At 54.8% G+C, this 23,246-nt stretch overlaps 1 protein-coding gene across 11 annotated transcripts in view; it reads left to right on the top strand.

Annotated features, from left to right (window-relative positions):
• The window catches only part of CAMTA1 (calmodulin binding transcription activator 1), a 683,296-nt gene that overhangs the window by 636,605 nt on the left and 23,445 nt on the right, over positions 1-23,246 (top strand). For 7 of the 11 annotated variants that reach the window (XM_059691394.1, XM_059691393.1, XM_059691392.1 and 4 more), the window contains 5 exons: positions 15,017-15,168; positions 17,089-17,285; positions 17,666-17,744; positions 17,976-18,291; positions 18,688-19,217. In XM_059691394.1, coding sequence (XP_059547377.1) covers positions 15,017-15,168; positions 17,089-17,285; positions 17,666-17,744; positions 17,976-18,291; positions 18,688-19,217 — 1,274 coding nt within the window. The remainder of the gene's footprint in view (positions 1-15,016; positions 15,169-17,088; positions 17,286-17,665; positions 17,745-17,975; positions 18,292-18,687; positions 19,218-23,246) is intronic. The other 4 variants (XM_059691396.1, XM_059691397.1, XM_059691398.1 and 1 more) reach the window with 1 other exon arrangement.

Raw genomic sequence — 23,246 nt, 5'->3', positions numbered from 1 at the left:
GCCGATGCTCTAACCACTGAGCACACTGGCCAGGGCCCCAGGTTCTCTTTACACCTTAGTGTTCGGAAGTGATTCTCTCCTGTGGGGTGTGTCTGTCAGTCGATCGGGCAGCAGCCTAAGGCCTGACGGAGCTAAGATGCTGCCATATAATTCAACAGCAGCTGGTCTCCAGCGAGGCCGGGGCTCAGTATACCTTTTCCTGGTTTTCTGATTTCTTTGGGTAATCACAATGTTTCCAATAAGCTTGACCGCTTCCTGCCACCCTAGTTTATCCCCTGTTTTATGGAGAAATTCTGATGACATCTGTGGACTACTACCGAGGTATACTTAGTGAGGTTGAATATTTTTTAGTTTGTCAGTGGAAGCAGAACTTTCCCAATATTTATTTAGCGAAAGGATCCCCATTTCAATTAGTAGATTCACCTTAGACCCCTCGTTTAGCTGTGGCAGAGCTCACACTCGAACTGACCTGTGTACACAGGGGAATCCATGGACTCCCATGGAGTCCGGCTCTGGAGTTGGCTTCAGGTACTGCTGGTTCCAGGTGCCTAAGGGGTGTCCTTAGGAGCCTGTCGTTCCCTCTCTTGGCTTGCCTCTCCTCTAGGTCGATTTTATTCTCAGGCAGGGGTTCCCGAAGTGGTAGCAGGGTGGCCCGCTCAAAGCTCTAGGCCTCTCTTTTGCCATTTTTAGCAAATTTCCCTGGGAAAACGGCGCTTTTTCCGCAGTAGTTCCAGGAACTGCTCTGTTCTCCTTAGCCCAGCTGGACGCCTGTGTCCAGGCACTTGAATAGGAGGGGGCAGTGCTCTGTTAGCAGGGCCTGGCCCCGAGCCAGGAATTGAGGGCAGCACCCCCTGAGCAGAGCACTGGGCCCCCGGAGGACCAGCAAGGCGGGGAAGGAGGAGGGACGCTGGCAGCGTCCTGCAAGGGAACCAGCGCTCCTCCATCTTCCCCGAGAAGGCACCATTCATCCCGAAACCGCAGACTCCCGGGACTCACTCCATCACGCTACCCTGTGGTCCCACTCTAAACCAGACACCAGCACCGTCACCTTCCAGTGAACCTTTCAGCGGGCGCTGATGAACAGTTCCTGGGCCCACTTTCCAAAAAACATGATTCATGTCCTTAACATTACGCGCTGTGGTTTGGATTCATCGGCAAAGTTATTTAAACATCCATTTGTCTTTTCTAGTAGAAGACACCATCCATTCCACGCTGGCCAGAATCGATGCCCCTGGCATGTGCGTGTGTGTGTGTGAGTGTGTGTGTGTGTGTGAGTGTGTGTGTGTGTGTGTGTGTGAGTGTGTGTGAGAGTGTGTGTGTGTGTGTGTGTGAGAGTGTGTGTGTGTGAGTGTGTATGAGTGTGTGCGTGTGAGTGTGTGTGTGAGTGTGTGTGTGTGAGTGTATGTGTGTGAGTGTGAGTGTGTGAAATGTTTTATCTGATGTAGGAAGTAGGAAGTGCCCCGCCTGCCATTGACAATATCCTCAGCTGTGGGCCAGTTGTTCCCAGGTAAACAGTGCAGCAGAGGGCAGGTGGGACCTGGCTAGCCTGGAGCAAAAGCCTTTGTGAACCCCTGATAGTCTGTATTTACAGGAGAAAAATAATTAAAATAACGTGTATATGCACCTTTCACCTATACGCCATGAAACATCAGGTAGGACGCATAATCTATGTAACACATAAATATGTAATACGCACTTACGTTACAAAACGAAATAACGAACTTCACACTTGCATAGTAAATGATGTTGCTAGGATAAAAATAAGTGCATTAAAAAATGAAGTAAAATAAAAGTAAGTGTCTGTAAAACAACCAGCCATGGGAACTTCTTGGGGAAGAGTCTTAATTCCTAGGCTGGAGCTCAGGCTGCTTCTCTGAAGTCACAAAGTCTGGCCCCTCTACCTTCTATCAGGCTAAACCCAAAGACAGTCATTTACGTTTCTTGATAACCCTAATAGTCTTATTAATGTTTAAGTTTATCTTTATTGCTGAAGGTATTACAGATGTCCCCCCCTTTTCCCCGTTGGCCCTTCCTTGTTAGTAATTTTAATGACAACCCTGTTTTTATTCCTGGGTGGAACAAAGGAAAGAGAGTGAAAGGGAAGGGGTGTTGGTTAAAGAGGTGGTGGCATGTGTCAGTGGTGGTTGAAGTGGAAGCGACTGAACCACGAGCAGTAATGGCAGGGCAGACTGAGAAGGAAGAGGGGATGGTGGGAAGAGGGGAGATGATGGTGGGAAGAGGGGAGATGATGGTGGGAAGAGAGGGGATGATGGTGGGAAGAGGGGAGATGATGGTGGGAAGAGAGGGGATGGTGGTATGAGGGGAGATGATGGTGGGAAGAGAGGGGATGATGGGAAGAGAGGGGATGGTGGGAAGAGGGGAGATGATGGTGGGAAGAGGGGGGATGATGGTGGGAAGAGGGGGGATGATGGTGGGAAGAGGGGGGATGATGGTGGGAAGAGGGGGGATGATGGTGGGAAGAGGGGAGATGATGGTGGGAAGAGGGAATGATGGTGGGAAGAGAGGGGATGGTGGGAAGAGAGGAGATGATAGAACTATTGGGTCCAACAGTTTCCCATACTGGTCCCTGGGTGGCATTCACCGTTAAGTCCGCATCACTCTTGGTGGTCTGCGTTGGCTGGAGTGCCGTGAAGAGGGACATGAAGAACGCGGACCAGGACTTCACGAACTCAGACTGTCTCCCCACGGCATTCTTTAGGACAAGCCTTAGTTCCTACACTCTCCTGTGGGAGCATTAGTTACAGGAAATGCTGGTCAGAACCCCCCCCCCCCACACACACACACAAAATGTCCAGTAGGTTTAGGAAACTACCAGCAAGTGACAGGGCACGTGAGCATAGGAAGGTCCAGAAAAGGCGTCCATTACAGATGCGTGCGTGTACTTAGCCATGTTTAACGTATTCTTTTCAAAACACCTTGGACGAGCGTTGCGTTTGCATGGTCTACTGAGCAGCGTCTCTTGGGGACACTCCGGAGCGTGCAGTCTTGGGGGGTATTGCAGTAGATGGTCCCCACACGATGGCCCGGACCTGAAATCTGTGGGCCCCCCGGGGCTGTGGGTCCCCGGAAATCGGATGTAAGCGTTTCCGTGCACGTATTTTCGGGGAAAGGATTCGCAGCCCCCACGCCTGTGGCAGAGCCCATGGGCACAGGGTTAGGGCCCTTGTTACAGGTTCTTTTCTCACCGGCGGCCAAGGCCAGTTTCTCTGGAATGTCTCTCGTGCACGTCTTACGTGGGCCGAGGGTATCACTCGGTGCGGGTGGGCAGTCACGGGGCGGCTCACAGACAACGAAGGGGCCACGCCGCACGCAGGGGGCGGCGAGGCACTTGAGTGTTGTATTGATTGGAAGACGGAAGAATCGGCAGCTCCTTTCTTTCCGGCAAGAATTGTGGAAGGAAGTCACCTACGCAGGACGCTGCCTCATCGCTAAACTCCAGACGTGTTTACTCACAGAGAGGCGAGAACGCGGCCTTTCGCTGCAGTGAAGAGGCGTTTCCACGTCCAGGGCCCCTGCCTTGCAGTGGGGTTTGCTTAGTGATAAACCACTAGAACCCCACTAAGCACAGAAAGCTCTTCCTTCCAGAAATGGAAAGCATGCGACACCGATTTTTAGATCAAGAAACCAGGGCCGTGCGATAGGGCTCAGGGAGGAGCGGGCCGCGAAGGACAGCGTGCGTGCCCCAGCGTCGCTCGGACACCGGGTCCTCCGGGAGCGGGCAGGTTGGGCCACACGGACGTGGCCGCGTTCCTTCTGTGAGGCGGTGCGTGGTGGTCTTTCATCCTCCGTGGCCACTGTCATCAAGGCCAGCGTGGCCTCACATTCCAGGGTGTCCATGTCACTGATGAAACCGCTGGCTTTGTTTGCGAAGTGCAGCCAAATCTGAGACTCCCAGTTCACCATGCTGTCCGTCACGTGGCTGAGAAAAGTGCTCGTAGAAATGACTAAGGAAGCAGAGTTTGTTCTGCACGGTATCCCTGACCTTGCCCTCATTGAAATTCACATTTCCTATTTCGAACAGATGCAATTAAATCACTCGTTCAGTATGTACGTATTGGGGACCTACTATGTACTGAGGGCCTACTGTGTGTCAGGCATCCTGCTGGGCCTTGGGAATGTAGTCGGGAACAGAAGGGACACAGTCGCTGGCCTCAGAGAGCTGTCGCTGTGTCCCTTTGCCATTGTGTCTGAATGAGGTTCTTGAAATAAAGGCTCATATCTTTTTTTAAATTAAATATTTATTGTTGAAAGTATTACATGTGTCCCCTCTCTCCCCCCATTGAAGGTTCGTATCTTTTTGGGTGGCTACCACACCTTCGCTGCCTTGGTCACCGTCGCATCCCAGAGCCGTGGCACAGGTGCCGTGCGGTGGCGTCCTAGCAGGGGGCGCCCAGTAGACATTCGCAGGGCGAGTCCGTCTGTCCCTGATGCTCTGCGGTGGTTCCCGAAGGATTTTAAGTGGGTTTTTGTCACGGCTGCGCGCCGGAGACCAACCTGCCTGTGGTTAATTACTGCGCTCTCGCCTCCTGACGGTTCCTGTGCGTCTTCTACTTTCCGTGTTTCAGGGTCAGGATTTTCATTTTCCCTTTCCCTTTATGCATTTATTTTTTAAAAACATTTCTATTGATTCCAGAGAGGGAGAGAGAGAGAGAAACATCAGTGATGAGGGAGCATCATTGATCGGCTGCCTCCTGCACGCCCCCCCACTGGGGATTGAGCCCGCAACCCGGGCATGTGCCCTGACCAGGAATTGAACCACTGAGCCACGCCGGCCGGGCTCTCTTTATGCATTTAAATGCCGTTCCTCTGTCGCCTCTTCGTGACCAGGTTAGATTGCGGTTCGTCTCCGGGGCTCAGTACATACTCCGAAGGCCCCCCTTCGTCTTAGTGGCAACGCGCTTTCCTGAGTCTCCGGCTGCTTCCCTGTTGCCGCGGGAGATGCCTCAGTTCCTGCCTGTCATCTCCTGACCTCACTGTGCGCTGACGGTGGAGGCTTTGGGGAGGGTCTGCCCGCTGGAGCCTGTGCCAGGGTCGGTGTGGACCCCCGTCAGCGCCCCCTCCTTCGCCCGCACACTCAGGAGCCGCGGCTCTCCCACCGCTTGTCCTGGCTGCGTTTGCTGCTTCGTTGACTGTGCCATTGGCATGGCACCATTTGGGGTGCTTGGCTGTGCTCGGTGCCATGTCCTGAGTGTCCTTGCAGGGTCGGCTTGCCAGTTTTGCCCCCCGACGCGCCAGGCTCTGGTGTGGGAAGGTTTCAGGTGGCATCTCCGCCGACGTGCTGGCTGCCCTGTGACGGGTTGCCTCAGCAGCATCCGGCTTTGCCCTGACGCAGCTAAGACTCCGCGTTTGTGAAGACGCAAAACTCAGACCGAGGAGAAGAAATACCACGGTCGCTGCAGGTGAAGGACTCTAAGGAGAATGGCTGGTGTCCGCTCCTAGGGTTGCAGGGACCTGGAGTCGCGCGTCTTGGAGACGTGGCGGATGGCCGTTCTTTCCGAGGCTAAATTTAGCCGCTGCTTTGGAAAATCAGAGGTACAGCGTGTGCCTGCTCTCCCGGCCCTCACCCTGCGCCCTGCACTTGGACATTGCGAATGGCTGGCCGCGCAGGAGCCGCGCCATGCACTCTGGGGGCCCCTTTATTCTGGGAAGGAATTAAGTGCCTTCGTTTTCCCGTCTTCCCGAGCAATGCAGGAGGCTCCCTCAGCGGCAGCCACGGATCTCTACCGAAATAGTTCAAGTCACGCCTCCTGTCCTCATCGGCCTCTCCTGCCAGCGGCCAGGATCTGGACAGGGAACGAGAGAGGGCTCTCCCTCCCGGTCCAAATAGCAACAGGAGGGCACATGTGCACTTGAGCTACAAATAACGCGTTTTAAAATAGCAGGTGGTATGTGGTGATCGCTCCTCCATTCATTTACCTGCCAAGGCAAGGCTTTCTCTCCGGCTCCGGCAGCCAGGCCCGAGGCGGCTCAGCGTTGGCAGGTTCTGCCCGTGCGCCTGCTGCCGGCCTCCCGGCCCACGCACACCCTGGGAGACGGGTCTGGAAACGTGTCTTTGGTTGAACACAATGCCCACCCTCATCATGCTTATACCACAGCCTAACCTGACGGACTTGGTAAGCACTTGGGTGACTAATTATAGGCACTCGTTAAGGTGTGTGCCAAACAGTTCGTTTCCGGGAAAAGCGGGAGTGCCGGCAGGCAGGGTCCGTGTCTGTGATGCGAAGCTCAGGGGGAGAAGGAAAGTGACCGCGCTGGGCAGGTCCAGGTGTGTCTATGAAGAAGTGAGGTGTTCCTCAGCCTTCCTGTCAGTCTCGCACTGACACAGTGGTTACCTGACTCCCTTCCCTGAGCCCCAAGGAAGTGGCAGGCAGCCAGGTGAACTGACAGCATGTCTCCCACACTCCCAGGGCACTCGAGTGCGTGTATTTTTGTTTGTGTGTTTTTTAATGTCTTTTTAAAATATAAATTTTTACTAGAGGCCCGGAGCACGACATTTGTGCATTGGGGGGGTCCCCTGGGGGGGTCCCCTCAGTCTGGCCTGCACCCTCTCACAGTCCGGGACCCCTCTGCAGTCAGACATCCCCCGAGGGGTCCATGAGCCCAGCTTCTGGCTGAGCGGCGCTCCCCCTGTGGTCGCGCACTGACCACCAGGGGGCAGCTCCTGCGTTGAGCGTCTTCCCCCTGGTGGTCAGTCCATATCATAGCAACCAGTCATTCTACTGTTCGGTCGATTTGCATATTAGCCTTTTATTATAGAGGATTGATTTCGGAGAGGGAGAGAGAGAGAGACATTAATGATGAGAGAGAATCATTGATCGAGCCCACAACCTGGGCATGTGCTCCGACCAGGAATTGAACCGTGACCTCCTGGTTCATAGGTCAACGCTCAACCACTGAGCCACTTAGTCCTTGCCTGAGGGTATGTTTTCTATTGATTTTAGATAGAGGAAGGGAGAGAGACAGGGAGAGAGACGCACCGATGCGCGACAGAAACATCGATCAGTTGCCTCTGGGACGTAACCCCGACCAGGGGTCGAACCCGCACCTGGGTACGTGCCCTGACTGGGAATCAGACTTGCAGCCCTTCAGGGCACGGGACGACAGTGCAACCAGCTGAGCCCCACCAGCCAGGGCTCCCTGGGGTTGTGCTCATTCTGACCACCCTCTCTCCCCCGGGAATAAGTAGTAAAACCCGCGGCGGCTGCTCAGAGCCCGTGCCCCAGAGGTCGGTGACCTCAGCCATAGATTGGCTTCCAGAAGCTTCCCTAGAAAATCCCATTTCTTTCCATTCACTGAGCATGCATTCAGATCCCGGGTGCCAGGGAGACATGACAGGGCCCCTGCTTTCAACAGGTTCACTCTATAGAAATGGCACATGTAGGGAGAGAGCCATCCGTCCATTTGCTGAGTGCCTGCTAGGGCACGGTGCGAATTCACCCGGCGCGGGAGGGAACCTGCCTCCGAGTCCGCCTGAGATCAGATCCTGCCCCGATACTTACGAGCGGGGTGACCTTGGGGAGTGACGCATTCTCTGAGCCTCCGTTTCCTCGACTAAAGCGAAGAGGAAGACCTTCCTTGCGGAGTTCTTCTGAGGATCAGGAAGAGCACATTGGAGTGCCTGGCCCGCTGTAGACGCTCAGTAGCAGCCACCAGTCCTGAGGCTGTAGTGAGTGCGAGCCACACTCGGAAGAACAGGAAACTCCCAGGTGGACTCGGGGGGAGGTTGGCATTACCAAAGGCCCTGACGGTGGGTTTGGAGAACAGCGAGCACCCTGTGTGCCCTAGCGGTTTGGTTCAGTGGACAGAGCGTCTGCCTGTGGACTGAAGGGTCCCGGGTTCAAATCCAGTCAAGGGCACATGCCCGGGTTGCGGGCTCCATCCCCAGTAGGAGGCAGCCGATCAATGATTCTCTCATCATTGATGTTTTAATCTCTCCCTCTCCCTTCCTCTCTGAAATCAATAAAAATACATTTTTTAAAAAAGAGCACCCCGTATTCCACCAAAGAGTTTAAATTTTAGTTTGTAGGTAAAGGGAGGGGGGCGGTTAACATGTTTTTAAAGTAGATTCTCTGATAATGTCAGAAATGCGTCGTGTTGGATTGCTCCACACGGCCCTGGAAATTAATTAGGTTCCGAGATTTCAGGTGAGCCGTGGGTGACCCAGAGGCACAGTAGGGGCCGAGCCTGGGAGGCCCGGCTGGTGGTTGGTGTCCTGGTTGGAGATGTTTTCTTACAACTGTTGCCCAGACAGTTGGGGTTCTCCACTTTCACTGCAGCAAGTCCCACACTTCCTAAGCTCAGAACATGCCGTGGGTGTCTGACTTGGGGAAATGCGCTCTCTCTCTCTCTCTCTAAAACTCGGGGATTGCTTAGGAATTTTAAATCGTTAGGGAAATGTTAACTTGGGACATTTTAAAATGAGTCACTTTGAGGGTTAGGCGTCCCTATCAAAGAGAAATGAAAAGATGGCCCCTGGTGCTCTGTGCTCTGGGACACTGTGTTACAGCCCGAGAGGAGAGGCCGGGACAGGGCGAACCCGGCCCAGGAAAAGGGGCCTGAAGCCCCACTCACCACTCATTGCTTCTCGTGTGGGAATGTTTTTTCATCTTGATCTTTGAGTGAATCCCGAGCCAGACTGTTGCTGCAAAGCTGTCAGAATCGTTGACTTTTTGTCTGGGGTGCAGGTGCTTGTGCGTGCGCGCACCTGGAAGGTACTGGAAGGGAGGTACTGGAAGGGAGGTACAGCTGTCCTGGGATTTGAGTACGTGCCCCTAGAAGGCTGGGAAGACCGCACTGCTGTGTTGGACGCGGGGACGCCAGGACGAACTCGGGCTTATGTTCATGGGTACGCAGATAGTTACAGGAGTAATCATAGGTTTGTGTGCACGCGTGGACGTCACACCAGAAGCAGTGACGTCCCAGCGGCAATGAGCACAGCCAGCTCCCAGGTCTTGGTTCCTAAATGCTATTCTCCACTTAAAGCAACCGGGGCTCCCTAGAAAAACAGCTGGTGGTGGGGCTGGATGGGCCCGGAGCATCTTGTGATGCCAGCAAGTAAGGACGTGCTCAAAAAAGAAGGGGAAAGACAGAGGGTGTGGCAGAGGGACCCCTGAGCCAGCCTGAGAGGGCTCCCAGTCCCCAAAGCCGGCTGCTCTGATCACGAGGACGACTTAGTATTGGATCAGGACCCAGGGTGTAAGATATATACATCGTTGTGCATTCATAACGATGAGCACAAATGGTTGCCCACGTAGACAGAGGGCAAGTCGCCTTGGAGGAGAAGGACAGAGGACGGGAAGAGAACGGGAGTAACTGTCCAGAGCAGCCCCGCGGACAGCGCCTTCGCCGGGTGACACGTCCGCAGCAGCAGAGCCTCGCCACGTCACCTGACAGCCTGTGATGAGCAGAAGCTTCAGCTCCTGATATTCTTCCCCAAACCTCAGGGCTCCAGCCTGATCCTTAGGAAACGACAAACTTAACCCCTAGAGTGCCGGGAAGTGTGATTGCGCTCCTTCTGTCTTTCGCCAAAAGTGCCGGGAGCGCTATCAAAGCTTCGAAATGGCGTCCAGTTCTAAGTCTGCTCTTATTAGTGATGATGATATTGCTAAATATGCCAGTGTAGTAAAGGTTTCCTTAAGTTTTTGAATATGTCACTGCATTTACTTGCGATTCATAATTTTTTTCCCTAAACTATGCTGTAAAATCAGCAAAAATGCCTTGGCCATTTTAGCATAGCTCCTAGGATATTGGTTGGCACTCCAAGGGTTAAACCCAGGGACAGCTACCAAGTACCTGACCGCATTCTTCAAAACCGTTCAAGTCATGAAAAATAAGGGGCTAGCGGGAAGCCGCCAGGGAGCGGACAGGAAATATAACATTTAATTGCAACGGGGTGTCCTGGCTGGGTCCTGGGACAGAACAAGACCATCAGTTCTCATCCAAAGGTGCAATCTAATCCGAGCCTGTAACTCAGTTACCAGTAGTGATGTGTTTGACACGTGCGCCGTGGTTATATAAGATGTTAATAGGAGGGGAAACTGGGTGAAGGTTCATGGGAGCTCTACCTTCTGCAGCTCCCGGTCCAGCTAAAAGTATTCAAAACATTGTAAACTCTTTTTAAATGCCCCCATAGCTATGGCTAATAATAACTCAGACTAAAGGGACACTGACCACTAAAGAGATTTCACACAGTCGTTTATTTCATCCTCACCAACAACAATAAGATAGCCAGTACTGTCCCCATGTTACAGATGGGGGAGTTGAGGTGCAGAGTGGCCATTATTTTTCCTAAGTCACGCGGTGGCAGGATTAAACCCAGAGCTCCAGCTCCACTCCAGTGCCTTTCCCACCCTCTCTCAGAGCTGCCCAGTCTGAAAATGGCGGGGCTCAGGGGTTGAGCATCGACCTATGAACCAGGAGGTTACAGTTTGGTTCCGGTCAGGGCACATGCCTGGGTTGTGGGCTCGATACTCAATGTGGGGCGTGCAGGAGGCAGCCGATCAATGATTCTTTCTCATCATTGATGTTTCTCTCCCTCTCCCTTCCTCTCTGAAATCAATAAAAATATATTTTAAAAACATTTTTTAAGTAAAAATGCTGCTTCCGCTCAAACGGGGTGCAGGTTGGACAGACCCGTGAGGAGACTTTGAGCGAATCCCAAGCCAGACTGTCGCTGCAAAGCCGTCAGAATCGGTGGCTTTTTTTCTGGGGTGCAGGTGCATGTGTTTGTGTGTGTGTGCGCACGCACGCGCGCATGCACATGCACTATACACCTGGAAGGTACTGGAAGAAATGGCGTGTCAATTGAAAGTCCTCATTCCCTGAAACTGGGCAGGTAAATGGGCTGCTTTCGAGGAAAGCCAGAGGCACCGGCAGACACGTGGAAGGCGTCCCACAGGTCAGCTGAGAGAAGCAGGAGGAGGGGGCCGTGGTGGGCGCTGAGGGTGCAGAGCAGCGCAGGTGGGCGGGATTCCCGTGGTTTGCAAGGGCTGTCCTATCGGTATAGCCGTGCGCCCGCGGAGAGAGGGTGCAGTCCGGCGTGTGGACCGAGCCGTGTGCAGGGGCCTGGCGTGATTACAGGAGGTCGGTCTCCTGTGTCCCTGGGCAGGAACCTGTGCTGCTGCTCGACCAGGTGGCTCTTCGATCCTCTTTAAGCAGCTCCTGGTCGGCAGGTTCACGCTCGGGGAAGGAGGCTTGGTCGTGGCACCGCGGTTCTTGAAACGCGGCCTCAGTGTCACCCGAGAACTTGTCAGAAATGCACAGAGGGTGCCCAGACACCCTACCTACACCCTCCCCCCCCCCCAGAGGTTGTGCTGCAGAGTGGAGGCTGCAGACCTGTGCCTGCCCGGTCTTAGAGCCGGGGCTGAGAACGTAGCTTACTCGGGGGTGTGAAAAGCGGGAGAACCTTGCCCGGCCCGTGTGGCCCAGTGGGTTGCGCGTCATCCTGTGCACCAAGCGATTGCCCGTTTCATTCCCAGTCAGGGCATGTGCCCGGGGTGCAGCCTTGATCCCCAGTAGGGAGCGTGCAGGAGGCAGCCCATCGATGTTTCTCTCTCATCAGTGTTTCCATCTCTCGCCCTCTCCCTCTCCCTTTCTGTTTTTCTAAAATCAATAAAAACCTATTTTTTAAAAACTAGAGAACCTTCTGCACTGGCAGCGACATGTACTTTGGTGAGACGAGGTAGCCAGAGCTTCTCGCCGAGAACCGAAAGCCAGGCGGCGCCGGCGGGACCCCGAGCCCGGAGAGCGGCCGGCTGTTCCCGCGTGCTCTCGGGACGTGCTCCCGCCGGCTGGGCAGCCTTGCTCCCGCGACGCGTGGAATCCCCCGAGCGGAGTCACGTGGGCTTTGCTTGAACGCCGTGGGCGAGAGGTGGGCCAGATCTCTCAGCCTCTAGGTTATTATTTGTTCTCTCTCTGACCCCCAACATGTTGGTTGAAAACTGCCCCCCATTCAGGCTGCGGGAGTTACTTTTGGCCAACAAATGCGGGCAGGGCTATCGTCACTGATGGCCAAGGCGCCCCTCCCAGGCCTGGTACACAGTAGGTGCGCAGCAAATATCTGTGCACGAATAAGTGAGTCTTCACATGTGCTCTTCTTACTCCAGTGTCATCAGGAAAAGTTTGTCTTCTCAGAAATTATATTTCCTTTATCCTGTAATCACACACACACACATGTACAGCGAAGGTGACATGCTGAATTTGCCAACTATTTTACAGTCACGTGTTAGTGGCCATAATGAAGCTGTCAGGCCAGACCAAGCATAAAGTTGCTGTTTGACTTGCCAGGAAGGGAGATGTGAAGATCGCGTTTGTGTGTGTGCGTGAGCCTTGCAGGCGGGCAGCTGTGCCCACCCTGTTCGCCCCTGCCTCGCCCCAGGAGAGGGCGCAGGACCACAGACTCGGCCTCTCGCCGCGCCCTGGATGCGGCTCCGTTGTTTCCATGCGAGATGGCTCTGACATGACTCATCTCCCCACCCCACCCCCTTTGGAGCCGAGAGGCCCCGAGATGCCTGAATGCAGGATGTAACTTGGTTAAGAGGCAGGTAATTGCTCGAGTGTCTTCATGCAGTGCTTCTCAGAGCAGCTTAATCGCGTCTGAGAGCTCCCTGCAGAGCGGGCTGGGGGGATGGCCGGGAGCACAAGCCCCAGAGCAGAAGCCAGGGATGTCGGTCCGTCTGTCCGTGGCAGACACCGAGTCACTGTGTCGGCGTCGGGGCGACTGTCGGACGCTTTGACGGGCGATGCCGTGGGCAGGGCCTGGTCCCGTGGTGTCAGGGAGGCTTTGTCTGTCTCTGCAGAGCCCACAGCCAGCGGGGGGGAGGGGCGGCGATGACAGGCCAGCACACAGCAGCGGAGCCAGAACAAAGCCACTCGGATGGACAGGGAGGTGGCCGCAGGGCTCCCTCGGGGCTGACCACAGCTGGGCAGCCCTCCTGTGCCTTCTGCTCCTTCCCTGACAGGGTTCATCTTGGCCACCAGCTCCAAACATGGGCACCTGTGCTCACAACACTCATTTAATAGACGCAGCGTCCGTGGGCTGCCAGAGAGACAGTCGGATGGCGACAGAGGCCTGACCACGTCACTGGGGCGCGGAGCTTCCGCATGTAGGTGCAGAGGGGGGTGGCTGTCTGGCCGGCACCGTCAGGAGTAAGGGACAGTCCATATAGGTGCCACAAAGGACACCGCCACACCCCCAGGAGTCAGGCTCTAACCGGAAGATGAAACTCTTAGTCTTCAGCCAGCTCCACATGCAGGGGCCCCGTTTCTGCAAAATGTCCGTTTCCTAACGGGGAAGGGGGTTGGCACGAGGAAGGATTCCGGCGCCACCTCTGGGGCCGTCCCGCGTTTGCCGTGGCTGGTCCCGCGTGACGTGGGCCGTGTACAGTCCACCCCATGGGCTGCTTCCCACGGTGACAGCCACGGAGACGCCAGGCGGCAGGCTCTCACGTCTGTCACCCGTCTGCTGTGCGACTTGCCTTTCGCGCTGAAAGAGGAGGGGCTTTTCTCTCGGTGTTGCTCCTGGAAGTAGCTCATTGGGAACCGAATCAGTTCCTGAAAAGTAGTTTTCCTCCTCCCGCTCTTGTGGCTGAGTGAAGTGAAATGCATTCGACACCCAGCACTGGAAGTGCTCCTGGGAAATGGGATGGGCTGTCTTCCACTGTGAGAAAATGTTCCGCTCCCTAGTTCAATGGCCGGTAAACTGCGGCTCGCGAGCCACATGTGGCTCTTATGCCCCTTGAGTGTGGCCACGAAGTTTCAGTCGCACTGTACGTGTGCGCCCACATGTGATATTTTGTGGAAGAGCCACACTCAAGGGGCTGCAATTTGCCAACCACTGCCCTGGGCTCAGACTCTCTGATCCGTGTGCCTCTTCTCTCCCCATAACTTTCCTTCCCGCGGTTCCCACACAGCGGTGAAGCCCGGGTCCGCCAGCCAGATAGATGGTTATCTCCCCGGCCTCAGTTTCTGCATCTGAGAAATAGGATCACAGCTGTCCCGACCTCACCTGACCGTTGTTCAGATTTGTAAAGCGGTGACTGGCACGGAGGAAGCATCCGGTCCGTTGTTTCATCGCCAGTAGAACCAATAAGCCTTAATGACCTGTGTCAGGATTTACAGTCAGGACGGCAAGGGATGCCGAGAAAGTGTTTCTTTTCCGGGTTATTCCTTTTCGTGAGTCGGGCGGCTGTATTCGGAAAATCGTTCTGTCGTGAGCCACGGGAGGGGGACTGTGCGTCACAGCTGTTGTCGGTGTCCAAGGACATTTGGGTCGTGTGTCTGAAGACGCTGATGGCTGGCGCGCGTATCTGGGACCTAACCGTGCTCTGAACCGGCACGAATATTATCTCGTTTAATTCTCACAACACTTTCCCCCACCCTGGCCCCTGTGGCTCACTGTTGGAGCATCGCCGGTGCACCAAAGGGTGAGGGTTCGATTCCCAGCCAGGGACACGTGCCTAGGTCGGGGCGTGAGCGGGAGGCAGCTGGTCAATGTGTCTCTCTGTGTCTCTCTCCTCCTCCTCCTCCCTTCTACGGGAAAAGCAATGGAAAAAATACCTTCTGGTGAGGATTAACAAAAAAAAAATTTTTTTTACATCATTTTCCGCAATGTTTGGGTAAAACAGGTGACACCTCAAAAATGCGTGTCTGTAGACCCTTCCCCACTGATTTAAATGAAGTTGTACTCATTCCATTTGTGCTCAGGGCCCCTCTCCCCAATCTCTCTAAGGTTTCTACTGGGGAATGGGGTGCCAGGAACCCCAAAGCAGGACTTTGACAGAAAGGGGTTCTTCTGTTCGAGTAGCTGAGAGCGTGGGGCCACAGAGATGCCCCATCTTGTGTGCAGCGTCAGACTCGCTGCCACGGGGCGAACCCAGGCCGGGCGAGCCTCCGTGGCTGGTTCAGGGAAGGAGGCTCCGGCCCCGTGGGCATGGACGGGCCACTGCGAGCTGCACCTCTCCCAGCACCAACCTCCCTCTTCCTCGTCCCCCCCTAGACAACCAGTTCAGGATGTCCATCCTGGAGCGGCTGGAGCAGATGGAGCGGAGGATGGCGGAGATGACGGGGTCCCAGCAGCACAAGCCGGGGAGCGCAGGAGGCGGCAGCGGCGGGGGCGCCAGCAGCGGGAACGGCGGAAGTCAAGCCCAGGTACGCCCTGCAGTGACTGTCCTCTTCGGTTTTGTGTGATCTGTTACCGACCGGGGAGGCAGGCAGTGGCCACAGTCCCTTTGCTGGTGCTGGGTCATTCCTGGCCGAGGCCGAAGTCCGAGGGCTGCTTCCCGGCCCCGTGCTTCCTCCCTGGGCCTCGGACCCTGTCCCTGGTCTCGGGCCGCCCGCTGTCGCCTGCGGGGAGTGAGGCCTGCGGTGACTCAGGGCTGCGGGCGCAGACTTCAGTTAGAATCCAGTTTGTGTTTTGTAGTCTGTCTCTGGCTTCGCTCTAAATATCCACCGGCACTGAATTCAATTGGTCATTCATGAGCCTGTGGAAACTCAAGAAGACCAACGGGAAAAGGGCCCGGAGAAACCGTCTGGGTGATTTTTCAGTAAAAACAGCAGTGTTCCTCCTGCCCTCTTCCCGTGTGCCTGTTCATCGAGTTCACGAAGGGCGCCCCCTCCTGCCCAGGACGGGGACATCACCACGTGCTGTTTCAGGGTCCTGAGAGTCTGGAAGGCTTTATGTACATTTCACTTGGGAGCTTCATTCAGGAGCCTCTCCGAGGGGACAGTGATCTTTCGGGAGACCCCAGGATAAATGCAAAGGGACTGCGAGTTTCTTCCCTCGGCTACCGAGTCGTTGCCAAAACCTCACGTAAATTCCCCTCTTCCTCTTCAAAAGGAATGATTTTCTTCGAGCAGTTACATGAAGTGAACACTGAGTTTTATGATCCTTGTGAATAGCCAGGGTTGGTAATACTTGTAATAATAGATGAAAGCAAGGCATAATGTACCACACCCCAAAAGCTAACCTCCTCTTTCCCCCTGAGTTTTCCTCTCATTTCTCACCTACCTTCAGAAATCGGTGGAAAAGGAAAGACTGGGCACGCCGTAAAATATCCCTCAGGCTAAGATAGGCTTCTTTTCACCGGTACCAAGAAGGTTTATAAAAGAAGTAACCATTGTTTACTGTGCTCCCGGCTAAAGTAAGAGATTCCCTTGAAATCCCTTTCCTGTAGTCCACAGAGGTTGCCTTCAGGGAATAGGATGTCATTTTACAGTTCGGCCGCTCAGCCACTGTCCCGGTGTAACCTGACCCCATGTTAGCTGCTGGTGATCGCATGTTCATCCATTTAACTTGGCTTCAGTGAGTATCCGCGTCCACCTGACGTGCTGGAGACGTGGCTGTTTTTGTTGAATGCAAAAAAAATCCCTCTTGCCCTGGCCAGTTTGTTCAGTGGTTAGAGTATCAATTCCCTGTCAAGAGTCTGTACCTTGGTTGCAGGTTCACTCGCCGGGCCCGGTCTGGGCACGTGTGGAAGGCAGCCAGTTGATATGTCTCTCTCACATCGATGTCTCTCTCTCTCTGTCTCGCTCCCCCTCTCTTCTTCTCTCCTCCTCCTCCCTCCTTTCCACTCTCTCTAAATCAATGGAAAGAATATCCTCTAATGAAGATTTTTTTTTTAAACCCCTCTTTGCTCACTCCCTGGTGAATCCCACGTGCTTGTGGGCATGCCCACTACATAGGCAGCAGCTCTGCCCGGACTCTGGGTCAAGGTCATTCTACTGCAGGTCAAGGTCGCCCAGCTGTGCTTTCAAAGATGCTCTTACAGCTCTAGTGAGATGACGTTATTGCCATCTTCTGCCGTGTTATTCTTGCAGGCTCTTTTCCCCAGACTTAACAGAAACACAATGAGGAGCAACAGCGTTTCTGTAGCCGCTGAACTTCCTGGGGCTGATGGCGGCGGGTTCGAGCCACAGGCGGAGCTGAGCACCTCTCGTCTCTGCCTCACGGCGTCTCTCCATTCTCATTCCCGCCTCGCATTGCCAATCACAGAGCTCTGGCTGCAGACCTGCCGCGGGGCCTCGGGGCCTCCGAGCCTCACGTGCGCTTTCCCTGTGCTCTCCCCGCAGTGCGCTCCGGGCCCGGGGACGCTGGGCAGCTGCTTCGAGAGCCGCGTGGTCGTCGTGTGCGAGAAGATGATGAGCCGGGCCTGCTGGGCGAAGTCCAAGCACCTGATCCACTCGAAGACCTTCCGTGGGATGACGCTCCTGCACCTGGCGGCCGCCCAGGGCTACGCCACCCTCATCCAGACCCTCATCAAGTGGCGGTGAGGCCGGGCGCCCCTCCACACGCACTTACCCCCCCCCCCCCCCCCCGCGGCTCACCGGGGGACAGAGGTCTGGCCACTCAGGGTGCGGTCTGGCCTGTGAGCCAGGACTTCTCTGGGGGCGGTTTCCAAGGGAGTTTTGTGAGCTTCTGCCCAAGAAACACTCAGGGAGATGCCAACTGAATGTTGGGCCTTTTCCTTCCTCCGGGGGCGTCGCCAGGTGGAGAGACTCCAAGCCGCCCTGTGAAGCTCAGAGTCTATTGCACATCGGGGGTTAGAGGCTCCGTTCGGTTTCGCATCTGTGGGGGTGAGCACGTGTCAGGGGTTTTCCTGTCCACCTGGACTCACTGGGCGGTCACTGCCGGCCCCTCCCTTTGCAGCACGAAGCACGCGGACAGCATTGATCTGGAGCTGGAAGTCGACCCCTTGAATGTGGACCACTTCTCCTGCACCCCCCTGGTAAGAGGACGCTCACTGGTCCCCACGCCGCTTCTCCAGGCTGGCAGAGGGATGGGCACAGGCCGGGCTCCCGTGTGCTCCCTCATGGACACGTGACGTCTATCCGAGCTACTTTGCGACGATGATGTTTCGTGGCCCCGTGGAGGGAGCCAGCGAGGACCGGGCCGCAGCGGCGAATGCAGTCTGTTTGGAACTCGCCGTTAAGAGCGCCGCTCTGTCTCGGTCTTTCAGATGTGGGCGTGCGCCCTCGGGCACCTGGAGGCCGCGGTCGTGCTGTACAAGTGGGACCGGCGGGCCATCTCCATCCCCGACTCCCTGGGGAGGCTGCCTCTGGGGATCGCCAGGTCGCGGGGCCACGTGAAGTTAGCTGAGTGTCTCGAGCACCTACAGAGAGGGGAGCAGGCTCCGCTGGGACAGAGCCCCCGAATCCACTGTCCCCCGAGCGAGGAGCCCCATGCAGACGGCTGGATGGCCCAGTGGCACAGCGAGGCCATCGCCTCTCCAGAAATCCCCAAAGGCGTCACCGTCATTGCAAGTACCAATCCGGGTAAGAACTCAGAGTTACCACATCTCAGACGGGCCGAGTCCCCAGGTGCTGTCCCTCAGAAGAGGCCTTAGGGTGCTCACTGATGGTTTGGGGGGGTTTCTGTCTCTGAGTTGCCTTTTAGCTGTAAGAACGCCTAGTGTGACTCCCCTAGCTCCCTGCCCCCCAAATGCAGAAAATAGAAAAAAAAAAAAACTATGTCCGTGCAAGAAAGAGCTGCAGTGATGGAGGAGGAGGCTCTGAGTCCACTAGATGCTCCGGGGGGGTGTGTAAACGTCAGGGACGTGTCTGAGGCCCGGCTTCGCCCTGGGTGTCTCCCGGGCCTAGAGGGCGCGTTAGCTCGTTAGGGCTCCTGATCTGATCGCCTGTCCTGACTGTCCTTTCTACTGTGCTTTTCAGAGCTGAGAAGACCTCGGTCTGAACCCTCTAATTACTACAGCAGTGAGAGCCACAAAGATTATCCAGCTCCCAAAAAGCATAAATTGAACCCCGAGTCCTTCCAGGCGAGGCAGGAGGAGCTGCTGTCCACTGCACTGAGCCTGGAGCACCCCAGGATCAGGAAGCAGAGCCCTAGTTCTAAGCAGGCCGCCCCCGAGACTCTCAGCCCCAGGGAAGGCGCGAGGGCCTGCAGCCGGGCACCCTCCCCTCCCTCTCCGGAGCCGGCGGGACTCCGAGCCGCTGCGGCCCAGCCCCAGCCCGTAGTGAGGTGGAGTCCCAAAGATCTTTCCATTGGTGTGTCTACAGTGCAGGTGACGGGCAGTCCGAAGGGGACCAGTGTAGGAAAGGAGGCAGCACCTGCACAGGTGCGACCACGGGAGCCCATGAGCGTCCTGATGATGGCTAGCAGAGAGGTGGCGCACACAGAGATGGGGCCCTACCGGGACAGTGCGGAGGCCGAGGACGGCTCGCAGCCCATGGATGACATACAGGTGAGCGCGCACCAGGTAATAAGCCTGCGAGGCTGGGATCGTCAGGCTTCCTGGATCTTTGTGCTGTTGTTGTTAATCCTCACCCAAGGATATTTTTCCATTGAGTGGAAGGGAGGGGGAGAGACAGAGAGAGAGAAGCATCGATGTGAGAGAGACACATTGATTGGCCGCCTCCCACACGCACCCCGACCGTGGTGGGGATCGAGTCTGTAACCCAGGCACGTGCCCTTGAGTGGAATCGAACCCAGGACCCTTCCGTCCGCGGGCCAAGGCTCTACCCACTGAGCCGTACCGCCAGGGCAGGGCTTCCTAGATGTTTACGGTCACCTTCCGGAGGTCCCGTGACTTCCTCACCAGCCAGGGCGAGACGTCTGGCCTCATGATGATGGTGTTGGGGTCTCCTCTTCCCTTGGGCCACGTGTTCACTCCGGGGCTCAGCACCGTGAACGGGGCCTCACGCTGGCGGCCAGGTCTCCGCAGAGCCCTCCCTCTCGGCACCAGCTCCTCAGACTCACCCAGGGCCCTTCTCCCTGGCGTCCGGGATTGCACTGGTTCTGGGTTAGCTCTGATCGAGTCGCGGCCTGGCACAGCTAAACAGAGGCCTGCGGAGAGCATGTGACGGATCGGCGCCACCATCACCTCGCCATGAAGGGCAGGTGGCACCAGGCTCGGAGGACAAGCACTGAACTGTCCCTCGGGCTGCTGACCGACCGACCGCTGGATCTGGAAGGTCCAGAATCCTCCTGGGTGCTACACTTGCAGAGGTTAAGAGGCTCTGCCCTGCAGTGGACCTGCGGTGCGGCTGTTAAACAAACGCAGTTCGTTCATCGAAATGCACTGCAGCGGAGAGGACCAAGCGAGCAGCCTAAGGCCTCGCGCTTGGCTTTCTCCCTTCCAGCCTCCCAGCGACTTCTCCCAGAACAAGTGTGAAAGGGAAAGGCCCCGCGAGACACTCGCTAGGGCACCCGGCCTGCGGCCTCGCTGTGATGAGGGGGGGCCCGCAGGCCGCACAGCCCGCAGCGCTGCCAGGGAGAGGAGCCGTGAGCGGCTCCTGGGGTCGCATCCTACCCGCCCTCTGTTTAGCACAGGTGAGCCTCACACCTGAGCAGGGCCCTCCCATCCCTGTGGGTGGGTTGGGGGCTCCACTACGGATCTACCTGCCGGGGAATCAAGTCATAGCTTAGACCAGGGTTGGCAAGTTTTTTCTGTAAAGGCCAAATAGGAAATATTGCAGGCCTTGTGGGCCATCAGACTTGCCATGACGATTCCATCTGCCTCTAGCACAAAAGCAGCCTCAGGCAGTATTGGACCAGTGGTGTGGCTCTGTGCCAATAAAACTTTATTGACACCAGCAGGTAGCTAGCTGGTGGGTGGGCTGCCACAGTTTGCCAGGTCCTGGTGGAGCCCGTGTCAGACACCAATAGTAAGTCATCTAGGACAGTATTCACGACATTTAATAATAAATCACCAGACTGTGAAAATCTGCGGCTCAAAGGAGGGGAACTGAGGAAGATGAACAATAAAACAGTAAACCGATCCGCCTGCGTGATTATCGATAGTGGGGTTGTGTGTGAGGCAGTTGTTAAGAGGGGGCTCGGACATGAAAAAGGAATAGTGCTTAAAAAATAACCCGGAACTAAAATTCTAAATTAGTATCTTAGCAAAGCCGGCGGGTAGGGAGGTGGAGGAGGTAACGTGTTCAAGCAGCGGCCCTGTCCGGCAGCCGGTGGGCTCGGTTCCGCTGCTGACGCCGACGGGTCCGTGTGGGCCGAGGCGTGCTGTCAGATGCCACTTTCGTGGGCAGCACAGAACCACTGCGTCGCTGCGGGAGAAAACACGCCTGCCCTGTCGGGGGAATTCGGGAATGGCAACAAAGGGACAGGCAACCACAGAAATAATAAGTGGAAAGCATAACAGAGGAATATTTTCCAACGTGATTCATTCCCACTTTGGTAACTGATGATTCTATAATTAAAAGGTGCTCAGATTGGGTTTAAAAAAACAAAAACAAAATACACTTGCTTGTACAAGACACAACTAGGATGAAATGAAACGAGAAAACAAGGTGATGGGAAAAGATACAACAGACAAATACATATAAAAAGAAAAAAGGCAAACAGTACAATTCAGGGTAAATAGTATGCATATGTATATAAATATGTAATTTATATGGTGTCAGTGAAGTTCTGTGAACCACTGTGAACCTAACCACACAGCTTCTGCACGTTGACGCAAAAGCTAGGAAACGCAAAGAAAGGCGGAACCACAACCTTCATCGCGGTGTGAGACCAATGCCCTGCCTCAGGCTGAACAGTGCAGTTGGAAGCTTGGCTTCCGGGATGTGTTTAGAGGTGACAAATATTGATGCAGATGCAGGTAATTCGGACACAGAGCACATGTCTATCTACAGTTGTTCCTTCTAGGGACTCAAGGGACATCTCTGAATGTTGCTCATATGCCAGGACACGAAGAGAATTTAAATGAAAACCCGAAGCTGCCCGTTTAAAGGCGATCTTTACCTTCTCTGACCACCAGCTGAGAAATTTAGAAATGAATGTCATGATTTTTTTCAGGTCCAACTGCTGAGCCTGTTATTTGGTTTAAAGTCATCTAAATGTCACTGCCTTTTTGCAGCGGCAAGAAGTCAGCTACGTGGTATTTGAAGTGTGAACTGAGCGTCTTGGGCTGTTCTCACACTGCCACATAGTTATGAAACGGAGGATTTGGGGGGGACAGTAGTGTCAGGCTCCAGGTTCCTTAGTCTCCAGAAATTCCACTTTGCTTTGAATAAAATATTTGAATGCCTCTCTGGTAGAAGAAGAAAATCAAAGCAGAACCTACTTCCTCCTCAAATCAGGAGCCAATAGCAAAGGGAAAGAAAAGCTGTGATATTTTCCCCCTAAATGTCTTCGTTTTTATCCCTATTACAGAAATAGTTGTTGTTCTATGTAGAAAATTGCCCAAGATCCGCGTGTGTAGCAGCTTGGTTGAGATGGACGTAACGTGCATAACACTCAGCCTTCCTACGTCCCACTGACGGGGTTTGGTGAAGGGACACAGCGGTGCAACCATCGCCAGGGCCCCCTGAGAGCTCCCCCTTCACCCCACGCCCGTGTCGGCGGCCGTCACTCCGCTCCGTCCCAGCCCTCGGCAGCCACGGATCTGCTTTCTGTCCTCAGAGTTTTGCTTTTTCTAAAAATGTTGTAGAAATGGAATCCTGAAATGTGTGGTCTTCTGCGTCTGGCTCCTTCCCTCAGGTGTGTGTTGTAAGATAAGCATTTTGTCACCCTTGCATAGATCCGCTTACAAACTTCAGCGCTTGCCCTGGTCAGGTGCTCAGTGGTTAGCGCATCAGCCCTCAGATTGAAGGGTCGCAGGTTCGATTCCGATCAAGGGCACGTTTCTCGGTGGCAGGCTCGATCCCCGGTCCCCGTTGGGGCGCAGTCGGGAAGCAAGCAATGGATGTCTCTCTCTCACATCGATGTTTCTCTCTCTCTCCATCTCTCCCTCTCCCTTCCCCTCTTTCTAAAAATCAATGGAAAAATATCCTCCGGTGAGGATTAACAAAACCTTCAACTGTTGTATTTCACGTTCCGTTATCAAAAGATGTGCAAGGACGTTTTAAAAACAAGGTCTGTCTCTAATTCTGGAAACATGTCTCCCTCCAGACTCGTTTGAGGCTTTTTTTTTATTATTATTAATTAAATCTTTATTGTTCAGATTATTACATTTGTTCCTCTTTTTTCCCCCCATAACTCTCCTCCACCCAGTTCGCACCCCACCCTCCTCCCTCACTCCCCACCCACTGTCCTCATCCATAGGTGCACGATTTTTGTCCAGTCTCTTCCTGCATCCCCCTCACCCCTTCCCCCCCCCCAAGAATAGCCAGTCCACTCCCTTTCTATGTCCCTGATTCTATTATAATCACCAGTCGTTTGAGGCTTCTTGACGTAACTATTAGGAATGTATTTGGGGTGCAGATCTCAGCAACCTAACTAGAGTGATTTAATTTTTAAAAATTACTTTTCT

This window comes from Myotis daubentonii, chromosome 3 (assembly GCF_963259705.1).
Source record: "Myotis daubentonii chromosome 3, mMyoDau2.1, whole genome shotgun sequence".
NCBI lineage: Eukaryota > Metazoa > Chordata > Mammalia > Chiroptera > Vespertilionidae > Myotis > Myotis daubentonii.
This window is presented reverse-complemented; position numbering and strand designations above follow the sequence as displayed.